Source organism: Otolemur garnettii, unplaced genomic scaffold (genome assembly GCF_000181295.1).
Source record: "Otolemur garnettii isolate 467f Iridium unplaced genomic scaffold, OtoGar3 scaffold00042, whole genome shotgun sequence".
NCBI classification, from domain to species: domain Eukaryota; kingdom Metazoa; phylum Chordata; class Mammalia; order Primates; family Galagidae; genus Otolemur; species Otolemur garnettii.
Window position 1 is genome coordinate 9,265,991 of NW_003852437.1, and position 16,649 is coordinate 9,282,639.

Here is a 16,649-nt window from a genome sequence, read left to right on the forward strand (position 1 = left end):
GAGGAGAAGCTGCTGGTGCTGACCTGGGGAGCCAAGTTGCCATCAGAGCAGATCCACGATAACCAGGAGCGAGCCCGAGAGTGGAGGTGTGGTGAGTGGACCCACAAAGTAGAGAAGGCTGTGAGAAGCTTTCCTGGGGAAACTGAAGGCCTTATGTCTCCAGCATGTTCACATCATCCCGATTCCCAACCTAGGCCCCCGTCCCCACTTTCCTCTCCCCTTGCGTCTGGAGGCTGGCCTCTCCTCACTGTTTTCTGGAACGTCCATAACTTTTCTGGGAGAGTATCCGGGATTCATTTCTGATGGAAATGCTGCTTCAGGCTTCCCCACTCCCACCCCGTCCCCAACCCAACTCCTGATTTGCTTCGTTCTGTTCTTTCGTCCCTTTCTCCTTCAGTCATCTGGCCCCTTTCCCTTCATCTTATTACACCTGAGCTCACGCTTTCCTCATACGAGTAGTAATTGGTTTCACTGGTGAGTACTGTTCATGTGAAATATAAAACCACGAACACATTTTTTAAAGAAGTCACTACTGACTGACATGAAGGAGAGGCAGATAAAGGTGCACGATGTAACAGACCTGACGAGACTGCCCTACTATGTCACGTCTGGTTTGTGCCCCTGGTACCTCTTGGGCCCAGAATCCCCCAGTGGCTGTTTTTGTACACTGATGTCATTTCTCTGAGAATTGCATTCTGAAAGGGATAAACTAGTTAAAAAAAAAAAAAGGATAAAGACAAACTAAGAAGTTATTTAAATGTTGGGGGTTTATATTCTTCTTTCATCAAAGAATCACTTACAGAATCTTCTGTGGACAGCTCCATCAGACCATCTGCCAGAGCTTGTACAATTTCTCGGTTATTCAGAATGTGGGCCATACTCATGGTGTCAAACACAAACTGCCCTGTGGATAGAAGGCCATGTGCCCTGTCGTTAGTTTATATAAGTGACGCACTCAAAAGGAAAGCAACTCTCTCCTCACACTTGCTTTTCAGTGTAAAAAAAATGCAAAAAATAGACGTAAAAATGTCTTACACTATGAGGATGTCTATTATGCTGAAATATAAAGTGAGCCAAAGCAATTTAAATGTGCAGTACCCTCCCTGGCAAAGTTGATATTGACATGAAATCTCTAAATTGGACAATAAGGAGAGAACACATGAAAAATAACCGGACAAGTTTAAGCGTTATTTGTTTTTGTTTTTGTTTTTTTGAGACAGTCTCACTCCAGGCCCTGGGTAGAGTGCCATGGCATCATTTGTAGCTCACAGCAACCTCAAATTCCTGGGCTCGAGCAAGCCTCTTGCCTCAGCATACCAACTAGCTGGGACTACAGGTGCCAGCCATAATGCCCTGCTAGTTTTTCTATTTTTAGTAGGAATGGGGTCTTGCTCTTGCTTAGGCTGGTCTCAAATTCCTAAGCTCGAGCAATCCACCCTCAGCCTCCCAGAATGCTAGGATTACAGGAATGAGCCACCATGCCCAGACAACCCTAAAATTTTAAATGTTAGACTTTCGATTCTACCAAAAATTCTTCTACGTTCCCTTTATCTTTGGGCTGAAATACATAAATACAGAGCATGCCCAAAAAATGTATATACATTTTAAGAAATGTTATCTATGTATTACTTTTCGAAGTAGAATTGAAGGTCTCGTGACTGGTCAAGTGCACCTAGACCTGCTACACACATCCATTTTACCTGCAATTCACACGCATTTTGGAAACGATCAACTTTCCTTCCAACAAGATCTCTTTAAATGTGTATACATTTTCTGGGCACCCTTTGCATTTTAAATTCATAGAGAATAATACACAAACATACACAGACATCTTGTAATTTTTTAAACACTTTGAACAGCATGGAATTATTTGAAAACAATTTCCCCCTTGACTGCTCATTGCCTACATATCTCTGCTTTTCTTTCTAGTCCTTAATGCGTGTATCTGTGAATGAACAGAGAGAATTAATTTCTCCCTATTTATAGCTTCAAAACTATAGGAAGGATTGGTTGAGTCCTTCCTAAATGCAATGTGTCATACAAAAACACAAGAAGACAGATCACTATAGGAAGGATTGGCTGAGTCCTTCCTAAATGTGGTGCAATGTGTCATACAAAAACACAAGAAGACAGATCACTGTTTGGGAGGTGTTTATGTAAAGAAATACAGGATATATATGGAAAGATAAAATATCTGTATGCACAGGTATTGTATTGTCAGTAACTATGTAAACTGACCTTAAATAAGGAGTTGAGCTGAGGATGAAAAGCAAAGCATAGATAAAGAATGACTTGCATTATAAATGGCATTTTAGTTGGCTGGAAAGCATTAGTAAAAAATGGAATAGGTAGTTACAGGTGAGAAAAAACCTGTCTCTACCCAGATGGACAAAAATATTTCATTTTTAAAAATAGACTAATTGGCTCGGTGCCTGTAGCTCAGCAGCTAGGGCACCAGCCACATACACCAGAGCTGGTGGGTTCGAATCCAGCCCAGGCCTGCCGAACAACAATGACAACTACAACCAAAAATAGCTGGGTGTTGCAGCAGGCACCTGTAGTCCCAGCTACTTGATAGTCTGAGGCAAGAGAATTGCTTAAGCCTAGGAGTTGGAGGGTGCTGTGAGCTCTGATGCCACAGCACTCTAGCCAGGGTGACAGCTTAAGGCTCTGTCTCAAAAAAAAGTAGCCGGGCATTGTGGTGGGGGCGCCTGTAGTCTCAGCTACTTGGGATGCTGAGGCAAGAGAATTGCTTAAGCCCAAGAGTTTGAGGTTGCTGTGAGCCATGATGCCAAGGCATTCTACTAAGGGTGATGTGGTGAGACTCTGTCTCAAAAAAATAATAATAAATAAAAATAAATAAAAACATACTAATTTAGGTGAAGATGCAAAGTTGACCATTGATTGTATCATGGGTATGGAGCATGAGGCGGGAAATAAATTCAGTGATGTCCCATAGCCTCAGCAAAGGCCCATGGAGCCCATCACCAAATAACATATTTTAGATACAAAATAAATAGAACTTAAATTACAGAACAACTTAGGTAACAGGTGCTGTGGTCTAAGAGGTACTCAACTTCTCGTGCAAATTCAACTGGAAAAGGACACAGCTTTCTGGCTTAGCAAACACAAATTTTGTCTAGGACATAAATAGGGATTAATAAGATGGTGAAATTTTATTTTATTTTTTAAGATGGTGAAATTTTAAAATAGGAACTAGCTTCAGCATTTTTAGCATGAATATATTTGTTCTTAGTGGGTATTCATTATATTTGAAAGGCAATGTGAAAAACATAGGGGATAAAGTTTTATTGATGATGTTTAAGAGTTGGAATGCACTTGCACCATTCCTCAGCCTTGCCCAACCTGAGACTGAAGCAGCGAGAGTTCTCACCTATCACCCTGCCGCTGATGCTCTCCCGCAGCTCCTTGAAGAGAGGACGAAGCTGTTTCCTTACCGATCGCAAGGTGTCTTCCAGAAAGTCCGTGAGGCTGGACCACGTCTGCAGCTTCGGCTGGGTGAAGTAGAGAGAAGGGGGTGCCCTTCCCCACGGGGGTCCCAGCCAGTCACTGAGAACTGACATTATTTTCTCCTTTTATTCTTGCAGACTTGAACTTAGATGACAAAATTCTACTTCATGTTTCAAGTACAACAAACACTTGGTTGTATTTCTGTCAGGTTTACTATTCCCCTTTCTCATTAGAAGACCAATAAACACCCAAAGTCTGTTTCCAGAGGTAAATTTAGAAACTCAACAAATCATTTCCAATGCCTATCTGCTCTTTGCTAGACAAAGGACATATTCTATTTGAAGTAAAAAAAATTAAATAGCTTCTGATTTTTGCATCAGGAAGCAGAAAAGTCTCCTAAGTAAGAGTATAGTGCTTCATCTTTCCAGTCTAAAAGTGAAAATATAAGAGAATCCCACACCTCCTGGTTTCCCCATCAGGCCATTGAAGGTCAGCTCCACTGTAACCCATGTCCTTCTTACACTATGTCAAACTGCCACCTCTCTCTGCAAATATCTCTATGTGACCCTAGCAGGTACTTAAGAAAGTTTCTCTCCTTGAAAAGCAATGGCTTGTTAAATTTGATTTTCTGTCCTGAGTGCTGTTTCCTCTATGCTTATTGACAGACGTGTGAGAAGATTTACAACATTTTCTTTTATAAGGAGAATGAGAAAAAGGAGGGGAAAGAGGGTGAGCAGCAGGAAGGGGGGGCAGTGGAGGAGAAAAGGCAGAAAATCTATTTTGTATGAGTGACACCTGTTGTGCTCTTTTAGGCCAATTCTTCTCTCTGCAGGGCCAAATATGCTGTCGTTTGGTGATGTTGCTGTATTGACTAAAATTAACCAGTGGCATTTGCTCCAAAACTGGATTAGGTCAATGTGCTTTTGTTACATCTACATAGAATCTCTTCCCTTACAAGTTCCCAGCCATGCCAGCTCTCCCCAGTCCTGAAAGGCCCTTGGCCTTTGAGAGTAGAGAAGTCGTGCTTTGTGTAGTTTCTACATCGCTCCAAGCCCTGCCTGAGAGGAATCCAGGGTGTTTTAAACGGGAGTGATTGGCATTACTGTAACAAAGCAATTTGGTTCTCTTCTTGGCCAGCCAATGTTACATTTTGATTTATGCTTTGATTAATATCTACATTAAAGTTTGCTTTCAGGTGTATTCTCATCTTCTCAGATAACGCTACAGAAATAGAACCTCGCCAAACCATTCTCAATAGTTTCACAAATGATGATTTGAGGCAAACTATTTGCAACAAATAATCCCATTCTAAGCAAATTACTGAGTGGCATGAGATTACCTAGTTTGGGAGGTAACAGTATTCCTTCTTCAGGGAAGGAATTAAAGATAGTCATTGACATTGACCATACAGTGCGTTTTTTTTTTTAGACAAGGTCTCACTCTGTCACCCAGATTAGTTAGAGTGCCATGGCATCATCATAGCAATCCTCTTGCCTCGGCCTCCCAAGTAGCTGGGACTATAGGCACCCACCACAATGCTCGGCTTGTTTTTCTATTTTTAATTGAGACAGAGTCCCACTCTTCATGCTGGTCTCAAACTCCTGAGCTTAAGCAATCCACCTGCCTTGGTCTCCCAGAACTAGGATTACAGGCACGAGCCACCACACCCAGCCATACAGTACTATTAACTGTACTTTGTCTTCTGGCAATCCTGGAGATGATGTATATTATTGGGTTTGGTGGTCAGCTCCCATTATACACTTACTGTGTTGGTAAGAGCCAGTTGCAATCCCAGTGGGGGCGGTAAAGAATGTGCCAGTTAGCTGAGTCAGCTGAGAAAGAACTTCCATTCCTGCCTCTGCATAGTAAAACACTTTCATTAGTTTACTCACAGGTTTTGCCATGAAACAAGTAAGTAAGATTCAGGAGCACTACACTGGCTGAGAAAGGCCCTAGGAGTTCTCATACTCCATTCAAACCCCTCCAGTGAACAGTCCAAAAACACTTTATAGTTCACCCCTAAATACTAAAGCTGAGCACTTAATCATGACAGTTAAGCAATAGAGTTGAGAAAGATGGCATAAAGTTTGACCTAGAGCTTATTTTCAAATCTGGATCCTCAGCCCAAAGACAGAGAAAAATCTACATATATTTTCTAATATGTTTCTGACTCAAAGGAAACATCTCATTGTAAGAGGACAGATTTAAAACAGTTAAATACAGGATGGAATGTGATGGTTAGATTTGAGTGGGGCATTAATTTTGCCCTTTCTTCAGAGACACAACATATAAATTGAATTATTGAATTCAGCATACAGATTGAATTACTTGGAATGAAACTAATATAATGGATAATTTAATTGTGTGTAGTCCAAGAATAAATAATTACTCCTGGAAACAAGATGACAGTAGCTGAAAGGTTGGAATGTTTCTCACTGGCATCTAATATTTTTATTGACAAATAGAGCAATGAAATAAAACAGAGTCCACAAATGAGCCTGCATGTACATATTCAATTTCTTTGAACAAAGGTACAAATGAAATTCATTGACAAAAGGATAGTAGTTACAATATAGTGATAGGATAATTAGATATCCATGTTAAAAAAAATGTTAACTTAATCCACACCTCATGTTCTAAAAAGAAATGAATCAAATGGATCACAAATCTAGATGTCGAACTTGAAACTATAACTAATTTAGACAATCTTTGTGATCTTTGGCTAGGTAGAGAGTTTTTATTTGGGGGTGAGGGGTAGTGTCTCACTCTGTGCTCTGGGTAGAGTGCTGTGGCATCCTACCTCACAGCAACTTCAAACTCAAGCGATTCCCTTGCTTCAGCCTCCCGAATAGCTAAGACTACAGGCGCCCACCACAATACCAGGCTAGTTTTTCTATCTTTAGTAGAGGGGTCTTGCTTCTACTCAGGCTGGTCTCAAACTCTTGAGCTCAGGCCATATATCCACCTTGCCTCCCAGAGTGCTAGGATTACAGGCATAAGCCACCGCGTCCAGCGCTAGAAGAGTTTTTAGCTATGACACCAAAAACGTGATCTATACAACAAAATCTTCATATATTTGATTTCATCAAAATTAAGAACTTCTCTTCAAAAGAAATTGTTCAGAGAAGGAAAATATAAGTCACAGATTGGAGAAAACATTTGCAAGTCACTTATCCAGAATGTACAAAGAGCTCTCAAAACTTAATAAGAATATAACCTAGTTTTTAAAATGAGCAAAAGATTAAGACAGACATTTCACCATGGAAGATGTATGAATGACAAACAAGCACACGAGAAGATGCTGAGCATCATTAGTCATTAGAAAAATGCAAATTAATGCCACAATGAGCTACCCCTTTGAATGGCTAAAATTAAGAAGATGGATCATACCATGTGTTGGAGTGCTAGCCAGATGGAGTTCTCAGATGCTTCTAGTAGAAATGTCAAATGGTACAACCATTTTGGAAAACAGTTTAGCTGATTTTTTACAAGTTAAACATATATACCCATCATATGACCTCACCATTCTACTCTTAGGTATTGAAGTAAGAGAAACGAAAGTGTATGCTCACACACATGTTCATAGCTGTTTTATTTGTAACAGCAGAAACCAGAAAGAACTCAAAAATCTGTTAACAGATGAATGAGTAAACAATTTGTGGTGCGTCTGTACGATGTAATAACTCTCAGCTGTCAAGAGGAAGGAAACGTTGATACATGCATCAAATGGAAGAATCTAAACTAAGGACTCAGAGTGAGAGAAGGCTGACAACAAAGAGGACATATTGTACGACTCCCTCCTAGAAGCTACGGAAGATGCAAATGGATCATGTGAGGGGGAGGAGGCCAGTGGTTGCCTCAGGTTGGGGATGGGGAGAAGCAGGAGAGAGGTACTACGGAGTGGCGGGAGGGAACTTTGGGGGTAACGAAGGTGTTCATTTTCTTGATTATTTTATGGTTTCTTAGCGTAGGTATATGTATGTCAGTATTTATCCATTTGCACACTGTATGCACGCCAATTATATTTTAATTATACCCAAATAAATTGGTTTAAAATTTTTAAAATAATGCCCCCCAAAAGATGAGCCTTAAATTTTGGGCTTGTGCAGTGACTGGTGAATGATGATGTTTTTACTGAGGAATCTGGGGAAAGAGTTGTTTTAGTGCTAGGCAGGTAATCAAGAGTTTGTTTGGGGTGTGTTAACTTTGAGATATCGATGAGACGTGCAAATTAAACATCCATAGAAGATGTCAAGTGGGAATTAGATATGAGCCTGCAGCTCAGAGAATTCAGAGCTGGAGACATAAATTGGGGGCGTCTTTAGCATTTAGATGGAATTTAGATGAGAGCGCCCAGGAAGAGAACATATAAATATATACACACATACACACACACACACGCACACACACACACACACACATGAGATCAGGCAATTAGGTCAAGAACTCATCCTAGGAAAGTGCTCCATACCTCGTGGCTCGTTCACTACACAGTCACCTTCAAAGTCCCCCTGGGAAGCAAGACACTGACACCAGCACCTAGTCCACCCTTCCAAGCAATTTTTTTTGTTTGTTTTTTTGGGCAGAGGAACTGAGATGAAGGCTTGTCCTCCAAGCCTCACTCTCCTCCACCTTTTCAAAGCAATTTTGGATCTCTTTTTCTGGAATGGCCATCAGAGCTGCTGTTATATGGCACAGAAACATGCCAACATTGTGCACCACTCACACATTGACACAGACACAGTTGTGAGACACATATACCAAGGTTATGGAACCTTCCCGAGTTGTTGGTATAGTGCTGCCAACATAAGCGCACAGTGGCAAGTGTGCAAACTTAATTGTCAGACCTTGTATGTGGAAAAGGAGAGAATCTAGGATCAGGTCCTGGGGCACAGGGTCTAAGGGTCTTGGAGAGAAAGAGGAGCCTGCAAAGGAGACTGAGAAGGGGACACTGAGGTGGGAGGAAGCAAGGAGAGGGGACACAAAGAGGAGGAGCGGTACAAGGTGTTCATCGTCTCAGATGCTTTTAAGAAATCAAAGCAAGGTGAGGCTGGAGCAGGGACCAGTGGACTTGATGATATGGAAGTCATTTAGTCTTCCAAAAGCAGTTTCAGTGGAGATGAGAAAAAGAGCTTGAGAGGGTGAGAGATGAGGGGGAAGAGGCAGTGAGTATAGACCAGTGTGTCCAGAGCGTGGCCATGAACCAGCAGCATCACCACCACCTGCGAACTGGTTAGGAATGAAAATTCTCCAGCCCCAGCCTACACCTGAGTCTGAAACTCAAGGCGGGGGAGGTCTGGCAATTTGTATTATAATAGGCCTGAAGATGATTCAAATGCCCACTAAAGTTAGAGAACCACCTGTCTATCAATTTAAAGAGGGGTGAGGGAAAGCTTATTGTCTTTTTTTTTTTAGGGCAGGAGATACTACAGGTGCTCCTGATTTGATGGGAATGATCCAATAAAGAGAAGGGAAGGAGACCCCGGGCGAGCACTGGCGTGCAGGAGTGAAGTCCTGAGGAGGGGACGGTGGAGGGACAGAGTCCACGTGGGGAGCTGGTCTTGTCTGAGCCGAGATGCTTCATCCATCAGAACAGAAGGGAGGACAGAGAATGACGAGTATGAGGTGGGAACAGTGGTGGATTTGAGGGTGGGGGAGAATCAGGGAGTTATCATCTGACTCAATTTTCTCAGGGAAGTAAAAGATAAGGTCAAGAGCTGAGAAACTGGGTTATTGAAAGATTGGCTAAAGAGAAGAGATAAAATTGTCACCTCAAAGAATTTAACAAGGAAATGTGGAAGGCTTGCTCATTGGAGTTGCAATCTCATTTGAGGACTGCATCATCAAAGTAAAGTTAGACCAATCAACATAGCTGTGTGACTTTCTCCAGCAGTCTTCAGCTGCTCTGCTGAAGGCAGGAATAGGTGTGCAGAGAACTATGCTTCAACCAGCCTTGGGGTTTAGCCAAATGAGTTGGAATTGGCCAGGTGAAAGAGACAAGGAAGTTCAAATTCTTCGCAAAGGAGTGATGATAATGTCGGACTATTAAGTCCAAGTTTAACAAGGAAGGAAGCAAGGGGGTGAAGGCACAGTGAGAGGGACTGGAAAGTGGAAGTGTGTAGACTGGAGGTCTTAGGCAAAGAATTGTTTGAGGGGGGATATTTGAGTACATGATTTGGAAGAGGTGCTCAGAGACAAATGCTTGAGATCAAGATTTCAGGGGTGATACAGCTGACCAGCACAAGACCAGTGCTGAGGTGGTAGAAAAAGAGACAGAGATTTAAGGCAGCACCTGTGGCTCAGTGGGTAGGGTGCCGGCCCCATATACCAAGGGTGGTGGGTTGGAACCCAGCCCAGCCAAACTGCAACACAAAAATAGCCAGGCATTATGGCGGGCGCCTATAGTCCCAGCTACTTGGAAGGCTAAGGCAAGAGAATCGCCTAAGCCCAGGAGTTGGAGGTTGCTGTGAGCTGTGACACCACAGCACTCTACCAAAGGCAATAAAGTGACACTCTGTCTCTAAAAAAAAAAAAGAGAGAGAGAGAGAGACAGAGACTTAGACTGAGAAGTTGAGTGTCTTGGATGATTCATCCAGGTGGATATTACATTTGATGAGAATTTTAGGGATAGTGTTGGGGCTCATGATGGTGGTAGGAAATCTATTGGGGGGGCTGCCATTATGTTTCACATGATGTAATTTGTATGTCACCAAATCCACTGTGCTTTTCCCCTTTGCTCTTATCCTGCCTTTCAATACTTTACTTTCTCATATTCTCTTCTATTCCACTTTAAAAAGTTGCTTTGCTCTCATTATAAAAGTAATATTAGTTCATTACAGAAAATAGAGGCAAACAAAAAGAAATTTCTTTTTCTTTTTTTTGAGACAGAGTCTCACTATGTCACCCTCGGTAGATGCCATAGCATCACAGCTCACAGCAACCTCAAACTCTTGGGCTTAGGCAATTCTCTTGCCTCAGCCTCCCAAGTAGCTGGGACTACAGTTGCTGCCACAACACCTGTGTATTTTTTGTTGTTGCAGTTGTTTAGCTGGCCCAGGTTCAAACCTGCCACCCTTGGTGTATGTGGCTGGTGCTGTAACCGCTGTGCTACAGGAGCCAACCCACAAAAGGAAATTTTTAAAGAGAAAGAAAAGAGAAATGAAAACTCATCATCCTATCCAACTAGTGTTAAGCCCTTGGTATACATCCTTCCGAACCCTTTTCTACACATGTATATGCCGCTGCACACATACGTGTTTTTAACAGTGGATCACACATCCATAGTCTTAGTAACCTAGTCTTTTCAACCTGATTTCAAAAGTTAAAAAAATTGTAAAAATAAGTCTTTTTAAATATTTTGGTACATTTCCTTCCAGATTCTTCTATGCACATTTTCCACATAGCTGAGATGACACATATGTGTATGTATACACTGCACATTTATACACGTATATAATATCATTAGAATAACTGTAAAATTATTTTACAAAATATTTTTTGTAATATTTTATATTTTGGTTCCTTTAAACTCCTTCCCATCCTTTTTATTTTTCCTTTTCCCTGGTGAAGGCTGCCAGGGACGTGCTTCACATATGCTGACCAGACCTGTGAAACTTGAGAATTAGCAAGAACTTTAAAACTCACAATTCCCTAGGAATGAATAATTTAATTTCACACTCCTTCTCCCCTGCTCTGCTTGGGAAAACAACATAGCCCACGAATGCAGAGATTTTATTTAACAGATACCCAAAGACTAAATTTGACTTAATGTTTCTGAAGTTTCTCTTCCAGCACTGAAATCCACTTTGAATCACGGGCAGACACTTGACGTGAAATCACAACAACCTCAGTGATTGTCAATCATACTCATCTTTACAAAACACTTCACTGAGCTTGGCACCCATAGCACAGTGGTTATGGTGCCAGCCACATACACCAAGGGTGGCAAGTTTGAACCCAGCCCAGGCCAGCCTAACAACAACAACTGCAACAAAAAATAGCCGGACATTGTGGCAGAAGCCTGTAGTCCCAGCTACTTGGGAGGCTGAAACAAGAGAATCACTTAAGCACAAGAGTTTGAGGTTGCTGTGAGCTGTGATGCAACAGCACTCTACCCAGAGCAACATGGTGAGACTCTGTCTCAAAAAACCCCCCCAAACAAAGCACTGTTTCTAATATTACCTGAAGTGTTTCCAGTATTATTTCTTTTTATTACTTAAATATTTACATTATCTTGATATTCACAAGTCCTTAAAGTAAGGTAAGCTGCTATTATCCTAGCTTCCCTATGAGGATATGGAGTTCCACAAGCTTGCCTAAGGACAGCAGCTGAGAAGTGGCACAGGTTGACTCAGGCCCAGGTCCTTGGTGGTCACCAAATTCATAGTCTCTCCAGGTTCAGAACTCAGCCTGGGGGTTTTTCTCAGATTGAGTGATCGTGGTTCCTATGCTGGTCAGGCACCTTCCCCTCTATTATGGAGGCTGATTTTATTGTGTTTTCCAGACTAAATATAAATAATGCCGCTGAGTGTTGCCATTAGTGACTTTATCTCTGCAGAGATAGGTTACTCTAAACACCATCCCTAACCCTGACTTCCCCAGAATATCGGGCTGTGTGAGATATGAGGACAGAAAAAATAAAGAGTAATATGTGACTGAGTCATGGGACTTGGAGGCGTGTCACAAATTCACAGCATGTCACCGTAAAGTGTGCTTCAAGCTGACCTGATGCTCCAAGGGGCACAAAGATGTCCACATGACCCCCTTCCTCTTCAGTAGCCACAAAGCTTCCTAATTTCTCCCAGAAGTTTCTCACTTCAGGCCTCAGCAAATTTTTAATACCAATTTTATAGCCTGAGGGGAAAAATATTAAAATGTCATATTAGTTTGTCATATTATCAAAATGGAAACTATTAGCCATTTGTGAAAATGCAACCACAAATTCAAAAAGGCAACATCGGCCTGTAAGACCAAGAGCTCTAAGGCACCTCTGCGTCACCCTGTACCATGTCAGGGCCACACTATGACCACGGTCCCCTTCACGAGCTGGATTACCTGGACACTATGCAGCTACGTTTAGGACACTGCATTTCTGCCTCTGCTGTGCAGTGATGTGAATTACCAGGATCCGTAGGGTTTGGGGTGGATGGCTAGTGAAGTCCTTGGATTTTGGAACCAAGTTCCAAAGTAGAAATGTTTCCCACCATCATCAGTCAAAAAACAAGTAGTTCAGAGCAGAAATAAGGCTCCCAGAGATGGTGAACACGGCTGAACTCTCCTTTCCCCTCACTTCCTAGGAATTCAGTGTGATAACTCCACTAAGCAGTCCGGGTCTGGACCTATTTCCAGAGGAGTCCTAGATGCTCTGCCCCTCTGCGCCCCAGGAATGAAATGAAAACAAAGTCGGGCACAAGAACTCTGCCTTCTGACTGCATTCCATCCACAGGTCTACCTTCACCATGGAAAAATCTCGTCATGTGATGGGGTAAGAAATTTGTTTGGATATCGTGTTTAAAGAAAAAACTGTTGGCAAACCACTAGTTATTTACAAGAAAAGTAGGTTTTCTTTGGTGGTATTTTGTTATTGTTATTATTAATTTTTTAAAGAAAGGGGCTAGGGACAGTGGCTCACACTGTAATCCCAGCACTTTGGGTGGCCAAGGTAGGAGGATCGCTTGAGGCTAGGAGTTCAAGACCAGCCTGTGCAAGGCCATGTGTCTACAGAAAAATAAAAAAATTAGTAGGGCATAGTGGAATATGCCTACAGTCCCAGCTACTCAGGAGGCTGAGGCAGGAAGATCCTTTGAGCCCAGGAGTTCAAGGCTACAGTGTAAACCACTGTAACATCCCACTCCACCCTGGGTGACAAAAAAAAAAAAAAAAAGAAGTGGAAGGAAAGAGGGAGGGAAGGAAGGAGGAGAGAGAGGGAGCGAGGAGAAAGACAGAGAGAGAGAGAGAAGAGAAAGAAAGAAAGAGGGAAAAGCAGGGGCAAGCCAGAGTTTATAAACCTTTCTTAACTGTAGAACACAACGGCTGAGATCAGGAAACTCTCATAGGCCACTCCACATACCACTGACACCTCTCTACCATTTAGAGAATCACCAGGTAATTAATTATAAATTTACCCCCCCAAATAGTATCTGTGTTCTACTATAGGGAAATGTCTAAAATTTATGTGGAGCATAATTTGGTCTAGGTATAGTTAAACTAAACAAAGAAAGCTAAAACCAATGTAAAGCTAAACCAAAAAAGCAATTAATTTTTGCCGATATAAATTTTGTGGAAACTTCCACGAAAGCTGAGTTCTAGACTCAGAGACGGCATTTTGATGGACGCTTCAGGGACTCCTCTTGCCCTTTTGTTGGTTTCCTGCCAGTTATATCCTGGACCATCTTGTTCCCTCCTTCCGTAGTCCCACACAGATGGAAGATTTCATGTTAGTAAAATTAAAAACAATTCTACTTTAAATATAACCAAGAAAAGATCCAAGTTATAAGGAAAAGTAGAAACTAGAAGTTTACTTCTAAAACCTTTCATTATCGCCTTCCTTGCCATAAAGGAAATCATTTCAAAAATAACAGGCAAATGATATCAGCGATTTTTTTCCCTCTGCAGTGTAACAAATGCTATCAGAGCTCACTACTTTATAGATCTCAGCATTTTCTATTACAATTGCTTCACTTTCGTCAAACTTAAAACTTTCGTGCGTCAAAGGACATGATCAACATAGGGAAAAGGAAACCTGTGGAATGGGTGAAAATATTTGCAAATAATATATCGAATTCAAGGTTAACATCCAGAATATAAATATAAACTCCTACAATTCAATAACGAAAAAATCAGACAATCCAACTTTAAAAATGTACAAAGAACTTAATACCTCACATGCATTAGAACGGCTACTCGTAAAAAACAAGCAAACAGACAATAACAAGGATTGCCGAGGATGCAGAGAAACCTGAACCTTTGTGCCTTGTTGGTGGGACTATGAAATGATATAACTGCTATGGAAAACAGTGTGGGGGGGTTCTCAGAGAATAAAAAATGAAGTCACATATGATCCAGGAATACCACTGGTCTGTGTCCAAAGGACGGCAAGCAGGACGACAAAGAGATGCTCGCACATCCATGTTCATAGCAGCACATCCATGTTCATAGCAGCACAGTTTACGGCAGCCAAGAGGTGGAAGCCCGCCATGTGTCTCTGAGCAGGTGAGTGGATAAACGAGATGTGGATGTGAATACAATTGATATTAGTCACCGGGAAAAGGGAGGAAATTCTGTCACCTACCGCAACACGGATGAAACTTGTGGACATTATGTTAAGTGAAGAAAACCAATCACAGAAAGACAAATACTGTGAATTTCCACAAAGTGTCTAGTACTCAAATTCATAGAAACAGAATTGTGATTGCCAAGGGTTGTGCGCAGTAGGGGTCGGGGGAAAGGAAGTTGTTTTTATGTGGGGAAAGAGTTTCAGTTTCGCCAAATGAAAAACTTCTACAGAGTCTGTTTGACCACAGTGTGAACACCCTTAACGGTATTGAATTGCATACTTACAAAATGGGTAAGATGGTAACTTTTATGTTATGTGTTTCTTTAATTACATTTACAAAAGGATCTTCAAAGAAATTGCTTCTCTTGCTTCATAAAAGTTCCAAAATCAATACTTCTTGCAAATCAGAACTGAAATTGTACTCTGAAGGTCACACAGGGGCAAACCCTGCATAAGCACAGAGTTGTTTGGTTCATTGCTAATCCCCTCCAGTACTACCTTGGAGTAAATTGATGTCCCTGCTATCTCCATCGCTAAATATTCCCATGCTCTGTGCCTTCTGCCCATCCAGAGCTTTTTCTAGGAGATAAAGCAGGCTCTCCAAGGTTGTGCCACTGTGTTCGTACACCACAGAGATGACGCCTGGCTTAACGCTTTCTACCACCATCTGGAAAATGAAACCAAAGCCATGGTTATTTTAGAACATTTATAATAGAAGACATATAATAGACATGTATATGCTGAGATTTCTAAACTATTATCTTTTCAGAAATTATAGAAAGAAGATAAGCTTCATCCTTCATTTGTTTCTTTATTAAATTATTTAATTTATTTTCTAAGAGGAGAAAATTCAGTATACTTGTAACACTATCACTCAGAAATAAATACTGTTAACAATTTGGTTATTTTCTTCCAGCCTTTTATATAAACAACTTTTAAAAAGTTATAAAATTGACATCACATTATTTTTCATTATTATGAATTTTTGAATTATTGATATGGATGAATAAATATTTCCCATATTTAAATAAAAAAACGACTGTTCTTGGGATGGCGCCTGTGGCTCAGTGAGTAGGGCACCAGCCCTGGCCAAAATGCAACAAAAAAATAGCTGGGCGTTGTGGTGGGCGCCTGAAGTCCCAGCTACTTGGGAGGCTGAGGCAAGAGAATCACCTAAGCCTAAGAGCTAGAGGTTGCTATGAGCTGTGATGCCAGGGCACTCTACTGAGTGTGACAAAGTGAGACTCTTATCTCTAAAACAACAACAACAACAACAAAACCCCACTGTTCTTCAAAATCAATAATCCAGTAAATGTTTCATTGTGAAAAAGTTAATTCATAGCAGAAGACAGGTTGGAAGTCATGGGAGAAGTTGATTTTTTCAAAGCCTCATGCCACTTTCTGAAGGTAACTGTTCAACTGAATCAAGAGCTAACATGGTGATGTCCTATTTTATACCTAAACCCCCATCACATTCATAATCCAATGAGCTCTTACGTCATAGTTTTGTATCAAGTGGAAAATAGGGAATGAACTTAACGGGTTTATTCACCCACACTCTGTCACTAATTATTCTCTGTGCCCAGCATGATGTATATTTAAACATTAGGGGAACAATGCCACGACTCACAGGGCAATCAAAGCTCTGATCCATTAAGCTCACCAATGGTCAGTGATTAGAGCCAATTACTAGATGCCCAGAAGGAGAAGATATTTCATATCCTGAAAGCAGCTCCTTGGTTACAAGTAGGAACATTTTTGAAAATAAGTATCTGGCTCGGCGCCTGTAGCTCAACTGGCTAAGGCACCAGCTACATACACCTAAGGTGGCAGGTTCAAATCCCCAGCCCGGGCCCGCCAAACAACAATGATGGCTGCAACCAAAAAATAGCCGGGCGTTGTG

At 41.4% G+C, this 16,649-nt stretch overlaps 1 protein-coding gene across 3 annotated transcripts in view; it reads right to left on the minus strand.

Annotated features, from left to right (window-relative positions):
- Positions 1-16,649, minus strand: part of ECT2L (epithelial cell transforming 2 like) — a 77,482-nt gene that overhangs the window by 31,133 nt on the left and 29,700 nt on the right. For 2 of the 3 annotated variants that reach the window (XM_003790285.2, XM_023513525.1), the window contains 5 exons: positions 15,245-15,413; positions 12,196-12,324; positions 5,237-5,329; positions 3,395-3,577; positions 801-904 (listed from right to left, as the gene is read on the minus strand). In XM_003790285.2, coding sequence (XP_003790333.1) covers positions 801-904; positions 3,395-3,577; positions 5,237-5,329; positions 12,196-12,324; positions 15,245-15,413 — 678 coding nt within the window. Of the gene's footprint in view, positions 1-800; positions 905-3,394; positions 3,578-5,236; positions 5,330-12,195; positions 12,325-15,067; positions 15,414-16,649 lie in introns of those variants that run through there. The other variant, XR_002773548.1, reaches the window with a different exon arrangement.